At 28.5% G+C, this 12332-nt stretch overlaps 2 protein-coding genes across 2 annotated transcripts; one reads left to right on the top strand and one right to left on the bottom strand.

Moving 5' to 3' along the window:
• Positions 1-953: 953 nt before the first annotated feature.
• Positions 954-2405, top strand: OCT59_024839 (uncharacterized protein; the record flags this gene model as incomplete). The annotated part of the gene is made up of 8 exons (XM_066134344.1): positions 954-1040; positions 1389-1472; positions 1561-1653; positions 1725-1805; positions 1888-1978; positions 2042-2050; positions 2144-2303; positions 2378-2405. The coding sequence occupies 8 exons, from the start codon at positions 954-956 to the stop codon at positions 2403-2405; spliced, it is 633 nt and encodes a 210-aa protein (XP_065991704.1).
• A 237-nt stretch (positions 2406-2642) lies between these two features.
• Positions 2643-2957, bottom strand: OCT59_024838 (uncharacterized protein; the record flags this gene model as incomplete). Its single annotated transcript, XM_066134340.1, has 1 exon — positions 2643-2957. One exon carries the CDS (start codon positions 2955-2957, stop codon positions 2643-2645), a length of 315 nt encoding a protein of 104 aa, XP_065991703.1.
• Between the last annotated feature and the right edge of the window lie 9375 nt (positions 2958-12332).

The following is a 12332-nucleotide window of genomic DNA, read 5'->3' as shown; positions in this document are numbered from 1 at the left end:
AGCGATTCTTTATATAGTGGGACTCAAATTTATACAGATTATGAATAGAAACATTTGTGCGAGAAAAAAATGTATCGATGTGTTAGAGTTATATAAAAAATTTTCCGTTTCATTGCATATTGCAGATACTGTGTTATATACAAAGTTTTGTTACACATACATTTTGCATTTGCATAACAAACGAGTTTTAATAGGTTTAACACACCACTTATCCTTTACTGATCTTATCGTGTCTTGTTCCTTTCCCTTGCAAAAAAGTAGGCTATCAGAAAAATTTTTTAAATTCGCACTACGCTAATATGTAAATCATGTGACTGGATTTCTGTTGCTTTCGATCACCATAGTAATGTTAATGGTGTCAGCGCTTCAGGTGAATGGTGGTGTTCCAGGTCTCGAAACCGCTAATGGTGTTATAGGTCTTGAAATCATGGAATCGTGAGTCTTGGAAACTTTAATGGATCGAAACCTTATTATGAAAACCTATTTCAGAGCATTTTCGAAGATTGGGTCCCATGGAATATGCTTTATTATTTAACCGCTTTTTTTGACTAAAAGACTATTAGTATATATGCACATTTCACTATACATGTGAATTGTATATGGTTAAATATTCTTTGGCTCCGCTAGATAAATTACTAATACTAAATATAATTTGCATTTTTTTATCTACATTTTCTCTATATACTAGATTTCCGAAAGAAATTAACCAACATTCTATCCACAATCCCCACAAACTTTTCATAGCAATCACCAACCTGGCCCAATGTTGCGGTGTTTATTAAACTAAAGTGATAATTCAGGAAAACTGTTTAACTAACTCATCAAATGAATAACTGGTACGGCGGATATCAAACTGCGCTACTGTAGCGTAGTACAAAGATCCACGATACGCGTATACCGTATCTGGTATACGCGAGTAACGCGACATCAACTGATTTTTTCGTGCTTCAAAGATGTCAACTACTGCTTTGACGGAAGAAACGTTACAACTACAAATGTTATTGGATGGCTTTTTCAAAAAGAATACAATTTGGTCGTTGGTTAGTTACCTTATGTACGGATCGAAAGTTGACGAAATTACATATGATAAAGAAGGGAGCATAATTTGTATAAGAAAACTCTGACGTTATTGTCCAGAGATAACGATCAAGCTCGAAGTTGCCTAAATAATTTTGAAGTATAATGTATGATACATTGTATGTTACGCACTGCTGTGAGTTTAAGGCTAGAATACGTTTCGGTCACCGAGAGTGACGTATTGACAACTCTCGAGTAGCTAGCTGATTTACGTATTGGTTGGTGAGAGTGGAGTTACATCTTCCCTTTAGTAATCGGTAGTTTAAACCTAATTTTATACTAATCTTGTTTCTTTCCTATATTATAAAAAGATTGAGAAGATTTCTGAGGTGTACATAACTTCTGGACAACGATCGAAAAAAAGATGCTACGAAGACAAGATTGAAAAAGAATCGGTTTGTAGATCGTGATTTGCGGTTGTTTATATACATAGGGAACTTACTTGTTTTGTAAAGTAGTTAGGATACATTAACGACGTAATAGATGATTCCATTAAGGATTCAAAAGATGACGAGAACGTTTTTATCCGGTAAGTTAAAGTCATTTGTAGAGAAACATGACGAGAAGCGAAATTACGTAAGTATTAAAAAAAATAGGTTTATATTTGTTTTTTATGTAGTAAATTTTACTTTTTTCTCAACATCCAGGACCACATGGAAGATTCTCAGGGTCATAAAGAGTCTTATAAACCAAATTCTGATTTACACACACCGGTTCCCAGCAAGAAGGTCAGACTAGGACTAACTTATGTACCATTTTTCATTATTTTATACCGATATTATGCCTTTTTAAATCATTTTTAATATACAGGCTATACGTTTAATGTATCATTCGACGAATACACTACTGTCGTTAACGCCGTCAAATCTATACAACAAGATAATGAATCTGCCTACACTGAGTAAGTTATATCTACCTATTTCTCAATTCGTTGTGTACTAATGTTCCCACTTTTTTGTTGTAGCCCACTCTGGTGAGATTTCCGCGAGGAGAACATATCTCTGAGTCCATCCCTCGTGCTTCTCAACCGATGAGATCGATCGTTTGATGAGTACGGTTACAATAGGTTCCCAATTTTGTCGATCTATGACAAGAAGTGCTATTCAAGAAGAGAAGAAACACATCAGTAAATCGGTAGAATCTTTCTTAGAGGCATTATTACTATCAGAAATTGTTAGCCTTAGACTTCTTGTAAAGGAATGCGGTGCTCGCGAGGAGTTGCTGGTGTATGCGATCTCTTACAAAAATATGCGGATAAAATGCAAGTTAATCAAATTACTTACATAACATTCTGATTTAGTGTCCATAAGTTTGTAAAAATTCTATAACGGACCACTTTACAATAGGATGTTACGGATAGGAACACGATTAAAGATCATCTCGAAAATGTTGATGTTAACGGTGAAATGCATTGAGGATACGTAAGTTTCCATCCGTATACATGATTTGGTCATCTACATTTGTTATAATTTAAACAATGGTATTATAATAGTTCGTTCTAATTCTAATCTTTGTTCAGAAATTTAGCTTTTTTTTCGCTAATATTACTCATAACATCAATTACATCAATTTAAAGATTCAACGTTATTCTTTTTTCTTTTTACTACCTTTTTATCATCTTTTTCAGGATTTGGAACCTCTTCTTGTTCATTAACCTCATCATTAATATATTCCGTTGTTTCATTTGAAATGTGTGAAGGGGAGACATTTTCACGGCAGCCAAAAATTCTATCCATTTTTTCCATCCATTTCCAGTCCACTCTTTCCGATCCACTTTGATTATTTTGTCTTTTTACTTTACTGTACTTCTCTAACAATCTACTTAATCGCCCTTTAATGCTTTCTGCACTTTTTGTTTTGATAATATTTTTGGAAACCATGGCGTAAAATTCAGATTTTACCTTTTTGATATTTACTAAAATTATCTTCCAAAAAATCCAATAGTTTGCATGTTACTTCATCACTCCATGCTTGAGACTTATTATCAGAAGCTTTCCGCTTCTTTGAATTTTTCATTTCTTCTAAATTCTAAATTTAATAAAGAAATGAATATTAATGCTAAATAAATTAGATTCTTAACAAAATTTGAAATTTAACACAACACATTTTCTTTAGCATTATGATCCTGGTTTCCAGAATTATCAAGTTCAGTATTAAATGCATTATCATTAAAATTATGTTGAAAAGAATCATCATTTTCTTGAAAATTATCATTTGTATCGTGAAACAAATAATAATTGTTTGATAAAGTGGTAGGTTCCGCACATTATTTCTCATTTGAACAAATCGGTCTGCTATTATTAAAGAATATGATTCAGAATTATTAGGTCTCACTTCATTAACTTTGGTAAAGCTTGAGTATTTAGTTTAGGTGTCAAATAAGAAATTGAAGTTTCCTTGTTGAGTATTGGATGTATTTTTTAATGTTAATCTTGGAGCTAAAGGTCTAGGAGCTAAAACTTTTGGAACTAAGGGTTTTGGAACTAAAGGTTTATATTTTATCTACGTTTATATAACATTCTTCTATACAACACATCCTTTTTATAACTTATATGATTAAAACTTCTCCATGGCCTTTAATTTACCATGACTTTGATTACTATAAGCACTACCATAATGAAAACAACTTCACCTTTTCTTTTAGAAAGGAATCATTTTTTACTTGAAAAAATCTTGAATTTCACCAAAAAATACTAAAGGCCTAACAGTTGTTAAAAGTATTCAGTTTAAGGTTAATTTATTTCTCTTTTTTGAAGCAGTATGAGGTTTTTGCCAAGTTGCTTGTTCCACAACTATGAGAATGTTCTATATACCATTTTTCTAATATTCTACATAAATGTGATAATATATGGGAACTTTAGAAGTCCTTTTGACTCTCACAGCTATGAGGATATTCTATATACCATTCCTTTAATATTCTACATGAATGCTATAGTTCAAATTAGATATTCTTTTATTGGCATCATACAACATCTCCATCATTACAAATTTTTAATGTTTTCATTTTCTTTTTTCTAAAATTATCAACAGCATAATAAGAAAGTCAACATTTTCTGGAATGAAATCAAGCTTATATATCTAAAGTATAAGAAAATTTTGTAAATAGTAAGCAATTTTTTTGCTGAAAAACTGAAATTTTTTAAGTTTTTATTAAATAGCTTTCTTATATAAAAATGATGTCATATTAATATAAGTAAAAAGATGCAAAATATGATGGAGAATATAGCTGAAGAAACTGTGAAAATACATTTAGTTATAATAAAAGTAATTCTTTAAAAAATCAATCAAGTTCATAATATATTCAATATTATTGATTTTACATTTCTGTAGAATTCAAATAATGAAAATAATGATTTTTTTAGAGTTCTTCTAAATAACAACTGTTCAACCTATTTTCTGATTTAAATTATTTCAAATATCATATGGAGATAAATGCATTAAAATAATAAATAATAATATACATTTACCTTTTTTTTGATTTTTTAGATTAATATCTAATATCTTTGAATCAATGAGATTTTGTCTTTATTGCAAAAGTAAAATTACTTTATCTGATGTTATTAAGTTTGAAAAGTTTGAGAATAACAGTAATAAATTAGTTAAAGTATACTAATAACAGAATTCTTATTATTTTATTTTACATATCATACAGTTTACTTATGTTATTTAATTAGATTATAAAACAGATGAAATAAGAAGATAAAGATCCTCCTAAAATATACAAATTGGCTTTATATATATATATATAACTGTATTACAAATATCTATTTATTCAATATTTAGGTAAAAAACTATTATTATTAAAATTTTTTATTAATAGTAAATTAATTAAACTACTTTTTTATTATCAACTGATTGGTATCAGTTTAGTAGATTGTATGAATATTTTTAGATCACAAAAAAAATATCAGGTTAGATTGGTCAAACAACTTGGATTACATTTTCATTATTTTAAATAATACAAAAATGTATTTGAAGTTAGGAAAGATAATTGAAGATATTTTTTTCAATTTTACTAAAGATATAGAGTATAAAAAGTAAGTTTTCTCAAAACTTAATTTCTTTTTTTTTATCTTATTATTTTGATTCTGATATATGTTATTAGTTATACTTATTTCTATATTATAAATTATGATAACGAAAATATCAAGACATTGTTCACTGAAACAAAATGAAATGAATTAATTGAGAATCAAATTAGAATTCCAGCTGTTTTATTGTGAAATCAAAAAGGAGCTAATAAGATATGGAAAGAAAATATTAAATAAGTTTTATAATTTTGTGTTGACATCGTATTTACAAAATAGAATTACTTATGATATTAACAAGCCCTATAATCAGAAGTAGATACAAATGGTAATGTGAATACTAGTAAATTTATATGAAAATATAGATGTCTCTTTAATTAAAAACTAATATAAAAATTGGTTTACTGTCATTTTTTTTGGAACATACATCAACCTTTGTATGAGAAATATTCAATTATGCTGAGATCCCCCAATTCCCTCTGTCATCAATTTACAGAGTTGCCACATCGAACGGGCATTCCCATGGTTGAACGAACGAATAAACGAACGAACGAACAATTAAACGACCAAGCAAATAATCAACGACATAATCAAACAACATAATCAACGAACAACATACAACAACATATAACAACCACAGGTCAAAATCGAGGCTATCGGTTGCATATCGGGTACCAGATATATGTAGGATATGTATATGATATGTATACGATATGCAACAATTACACACATATCGGGCCCGATATCCGTAATGTTTATGCAGAAGTTCGGTGATATATATTATAGATATCGTGCACATATTACACATATATCGGGTAGTATAATATCGGGCACATATCTTATACATGTCGTATAAATATCATATAGATATTGGTCAGTATAATATCGGACACATGTTATATAGATATCGGGTAAATATAGGATACATATCGTACATTTATCTGACAATACGATAGATAATTTTTTCATATAATATTATAATTTAATCTGGGCAAAATTATAATTTCAGATTAATTTTTAATTTTAATTCGGGCTAAAGTAAAATTTTATTACACAAATTTTATTCTTATTTTCAATTAAATTAAAAGTTTTATTGTTTTTTAATTAATAATAAAAAAGATTACAAAAAAATATATTATTCTATATAGCTATATAAATAATTAGATATCTGTTATCTACAAATGGCGCTTATTTTTATCTGTTTAATATTTAAAAGAAAGAAATAGTATTTTAGTAATAAAGATATTAGTATGAATAATGTATTCGTAAAAGAAAAAGAATAGTATTAAAAAAATGTTAGTAAAAAATGGTTAGTAATAGAAAATGTTATTAGTATGTTTAGTAGTAAAATATATTAGTAAAAACAAACGTTAGTAGGTTAGAAAAAAAGAAAATATAAATAAAAATTAGTAAAAAAATATACCTTTGTATTTATTTCACCTCTTTTTTTGAAGTTTGCTGTTTAAAGAGAAAATAGATTTTGTTAATTATTTTTCTTTAATAAATAAAAAAAATAAATATTTAAATTACCTTGATGTGCGTTACTCTCATATTCTTCTGAAGATATATGATTAGATCTTCTTTTTCTTGAGTTTACTATATATAAACCAAATTAATTTTTGATTAAATTTTTTTAAAAAAAATGCTTAGATTACCTTGATATGTGTTGCTTCCAAATTCTTTTGATTTAGAGTTTTTTTTCTTGAATTCGCAGATATAGGATTACCACCTTGACGCACAGTATCAAAAAATGTCCGCCCTTGATGTGGAAGGTACTTAGGAACCACCCCATCTCCCGATTAATGAGACCTAAGTCAGAGGAGGCTAGCCTATCGGGTACAAGTACCCTACAACTTCATCCCTAGGTAGTCAAAAATCTCAGGTGGTTCCAGACAGCGCGTACTACGTGATTAGTCTTTGGACGTGTTGGGATTTGATAAGTGAGAGAAAAAAATCTTTCCATCGCAGCGTTTTGTAAAGAATAATAAAATAATATTTTTAAGTTAGTTCTTTCTTTATTAAATTTTTGAAAAAGTTTTGTTTCTTAAAATCGTAAAAAAATGCTGGTTGCTACAACTGACGGACAACGACAAATTGTCAGGCTACCCCCGGACAAAGTAATTGGAAGGCAGAAAATGTCATAAAATATCCAGCCCTATTTCATAACATTTTCCTCCAGGCTAAAGCAAATATTACAAAAGAAATTGCAAATATATTTAACAAGCAATAGATACACTGGCCGTTGAAAAATATATTCACACTTCATATTGTAATACCACAGTCTAACAAAGAAAGACAAGAAATTGCAAATATATTTAACAAGCAATAGATACACGGCCGTTGAAAAATATATTCACACTTATACCACAAAGAAAGACTCAAACCACTATTGTAAAGAAAAATATGAAAAATACGCGTATATCCTATTTTCATACCTTGCTTAACAGTTCCACTATTTATTTAAAAGAGAATTTTCTCTTTTTTGTATGTGGGTAGGGGTACATTTTTTCCTTTTTTTATTCTTTTCTTTTGTATATAGTAGATGAGTATGTCTTACTATATTAAATATATAAACTAAAGTGCCAAAGTATTGTTAATATTGTAAAAGATAAGTAAAGTATACTTGGATAAAAGAGAAAAGAAGAGACGAACCGTAAAGCGTTAATAAAAGATAAGTAAGAAGAGAAAAGTGTATTTTTGAAAATAAACAAAAAAAATCGCGCATTAATTTTAGATATCACATGTAATCAAAGCGATTTTAATTGGTTATTAATATACATGCATAAATGTCATGTGATTTTAGTGACGAAACTGTAAACCTGCGTAATATTACGGTTAAAATATTTTGAAAATTTACGAGACTGTAAACCTGCGTAATATTATTACTATTTGATCGTTAAAGCTGCGTATGCAGTAGAACGTATACAAGGGCATGCGATACTATTGAATAATCAAAAATAATATTAACACCTTTTCTTTTAAGTTTGGGAAAGCAGATTTTTTTATTATTTACAATTTTTATGTTAAAAATTAAAGTAAATTCTAATTTTTATTATAACTTAATAAAAAATACACATTTGATACTTGTTCGCTACTATTTTACTATAAAATAGTATCCAGGCTGTACGGCATGAACGTCAGTATCAGTTACAGCCCAAAAAAACGTAAGTCTCCAGCCGATATTTGGTACGGACTGGGCCTAGCTATTCACTTAATAAATAAAAAAATAAAAATAATTATCTTCTTCTACGATACGTAGGTAAGTTTCTCCTTCTCCTACGATTGTCACGCGTAACTAAAATTGATCAAATTTATCAAATTTAAAATGCGAACGTAAAATAGAATGTAATATTAATTATAAAATTTTATTATAATATAATTACCTGGCCTCTTCCAAAATCTTGTTCTAAATTCATAATAATATTTTTGGCCAGTACTCATTCACAGCTACTGCCAAATGTGGCAAAAAACTGGCTTTCTGTACAAGTTACAGCAACAGCTTTTGATCTGGTTTTGGTGAAGTGATGAATTTGAAAAAAAACCAATATTTTTTTGAATTCATTTATAAACATTTTTGGGAGTTTATACAAATCTTTACAAAAAATATTATATATACGTATTATTGTATTACGCTAATTTAAACCTTTACATGTAAAACATTGGAAGATATCAACACTACTTAGATTTGTTGGTAAAATTGGAGTAGACAGTAAAATAATAGATATTATATGAGAAAAATTTCAAATAATAAAAAAAACCAAATAAGAAATATACACAAAATATTAAAGATAATTTCTTTTTTTTTAAATATAATTAAAAAAAAAACTTACTAAATACTCGGCTTAATATTTAACCAAATGGTTTGTTTCTCTATAGGAGAAATAGGTTTTTTATAAGAAATTTTTATATCTTAATAATATATATATATTTATACAATAATATCATTTTGATATTTTTTTGTAAAAATATTATCAATAATACCGGTTGAAGAATATTGTTAATATTGGTCATGAATCGTCACACTATTGACCAACGGTAACGAAGAATCGGCTGATCGGACTAGTCAATTATGGTTTGTGTGCCAAATGATAATCTTTTTTAACTTTTTTCTTTTTTACTTCTTTTTTTTTGTAGATATCGGCTTTTTGGATTGGTAATTTGAACGACCAGGCTTTCTTAAACGAACGAACCAAAATAAAGTTCGTTCTTTTTCTTTGTTTTTACTTCCAGGAACGTAATTAACGTTCCCTTTTCTTTTACGTGAATCCTTGGACTGAACGAACAAGCCGAACACCCAGGAACTTGAACGAAACAAAGGTATGTTTCGTTCTTTTTAGGTTTTTACTTCAGGGAACGTAATTAACGTTCCCTTTTCTTTTTTTTAGCGATCTGGACGAACGAACAAAAAAATTGGTGTATGGCAGTCTGCCAGATGATCAGTAATTGAAAGGGACCAATAAATTAATTAGCATAACGAAAACAATTTTTAAGAGCATTGGATATCATTTAAGGATCTTATAGAAAAGGCTTTAATTTTTAGCGGCGCTGAAAATTTTGATGATAGTCATGTATCAATTATTAAGTATTATTTGATTCTTGCATCAAATCATACTAATTTTATATAATTACAGAGATTTGTTGGGAAGATTTTGAAGCTCCGGAATGGTGCGTACCTATTAAAGCTAATGTATTAACATTTGAATGGGACGTAAGTACCAAAATACAAGATATTCAAAATTTTAGAATTACCACAAATATTTTTTGCTTGTAATTCTTATCAAAGTTACAGTTGCTAATAGAGCTCAAATTATTAATAATTATACATTTTAAAAATATTCCGCATTAAGTTTAGCATTATTTGAAGACTTTTTTATTTGGTAATACCCTCCCTTAACTTTTCCTCGCCACTTTCATAAACGATAATAAACGATTGTGAACAATAATAAGTGATATGATAGATTGAGGGTTGATCGGGTGGTGTGTGTATTAGTGATATTATAATCAATGGTGTATAACAAAAAGCTAACAAATGATAATAAAATGATAATGATAATAAATGATAATAAACAATTGTGAAAAAATGATAGAAAATAAAAACTCATTCATTATTATCATCATCGACTAAAAAAGGAAAAGAAATTAATAAATTTTGTATTTACGACTAAAAAAGAAAAAAAAATTAATAAATTTTGTACTTACCATTTCGATCTTCTGTATTTTGAGTATTCGTATTCGTATTTTGAGTATTCCGGCTCCCACGTGCTATAAAATATTAAGAAAATCAATAAAAATTTATAATTTGATTAAACTTTTATACTTTACATACCATTCCTTCTATTGTTTCGTCTGTGTTGAGTTTTATTAACACCAATTGAAGCCTGTACAAACTGATCGTCTAGAAACATATTAAATCATATTAAATAAAACAATTTACCTCTTTAATATAATCATTTTGTTGATTATGTAATGTTGTTAGATTTAAAAGTTCTTACCTGGTTTTTCCCAAAACCGTGTATTCATGACTTCAAAATAAATGGCACCAATGCAGCTTCTTGCCCTCTCGGATCGTTTGCAATCACTAATAATTGATCCTAAAGTATTAAGTGTTAAATAAGTATTAAAATTACTATTACAACAAATTTTTATTAATATTTAACTCACGTGATAACTGGTCACTAATCCATTGAATTTTGTTTGGCACTGTTTGCCCGAATAATTGCTTCCACACCTCTCATTTACTTTATTCGCAACGGAATTCCAGAATCTTTTTCTACTTCTTCCTGCAATTTGATAATGGTACTCGAAGTTTCTTGATCTCCGCTGCTCAATCAAAACTGCGATTTGGTCATCCGACCACTCCACCCGGCCGGAAGAATAAGTTATAGTGTCGAAAATGGAGGTAGTATTGACATTGATGGTATTGGTATCATTGACGGTGGTTGAATCAGTTGAAGATGAGGACATTGTTTGAAATTTTGTTAAAAAATTGTTTAGAATATTTGGAAACATATTTGATAAAAAAAAATATGTATTGATTATAAAAAAAAATATGTATTGATTATTAATTAGTATTGATTATCAAAAAAATGCGAGAAAGTTCTTGTAACAATTCTAATTATGCCATTCAATTATCATGATATTACATCATTTCATTTTTTAATTATTAGTACAATTTTTAATGTAACACCATTTCAAAATGATTTTGTTGATTAATGATATTATATCATAAAATTCACAAAACAGAGAATTCGTAAAACTCCGATCTGCTTGTCCATTAAAAGTGATTAAAATGTCGATCTTCCATTGTTTTCCATCGTACAAAAAAAAAAAATTAGCCATTAAAAGTGATTAAAAATTTTGTAAATTAGGTCCGGTATTATTCTTACGTAAAAATTAACATTTATTTATTACGACTTACTAATGCGAAAAAAAATTAATTAATTTTATTAATTTTACATCTTGGATTGATTTAATGTTAATTTTCAAAAGTTGAATTAATGTTGAGCGCGTTAAACGAATTCGTTGAGCAAAAATTATGCTTATGTAATACGCGATTAATAATTTTTCATTTGATGAAAGTCACGAGACATACTATCTTCTTGCTTATATTATACACGATTATCACTAAGCTTGAAATGGAAATCAAATGTGTCATCATTTTCTTTATTTGGTGGTGTAGCGTACTACAAGTTAAATCTTCTATTCAAAGGTATAATCGACAAATATTTTTGTTTTCCTACCGTAATATTTCTAAATTTTGTAGCTCGACATAATATCCTATGAACCGCTAACAGGGAATCACAACCTTCTTGAAAGTATTCAGCTTTCCATAATTCGGTATTTGATATTTCTGGCTCCATAAAACTATGTTTAAACCGAATACTAAAAGAAGGTGCAGGTTTATACCACTTGACATATGCTAGGAGGTGAGTTTTCGTTCCTTCTGGAAATCTAAGCGCGTGCTCGAAATAATATTGGACTTCACCCGGATAAGTGTCAACTGAATCATCATTAGCTGCTTTCCATTTTGCAAATATATTCGCATTTTTTTCATGGCGACCAGAAATCATAGATCCAAATATTTCGGCGCCAATTTGTAGTCTTGCATGCTGATTCATATGCAAATCCATAAATCCTAACACATCTTCTTTTTCCTTTTCATATAATATTGCATACCATTCACATAGAAATCCTCGCAACTCCAAAGGCATAACGACATTGATATAT

The sequence above is a fragment of the Rhizophagus irregularis genome, chromosome 5, assembly GCF_026210795.1.
Source record: "Rhizophagus irregularis chromosome 5, complete sequence".
Taxonomy (NCBI): Eukaryota; Fungi; Glomeromycota; class Glomeromycetes; order Glomerales; family Glomeraceae; genus Rhizophagus; species Rhizophagus irregularis.
This window is presented reverse-complemented; position numbering and strand designations above follow the sequence as displayed.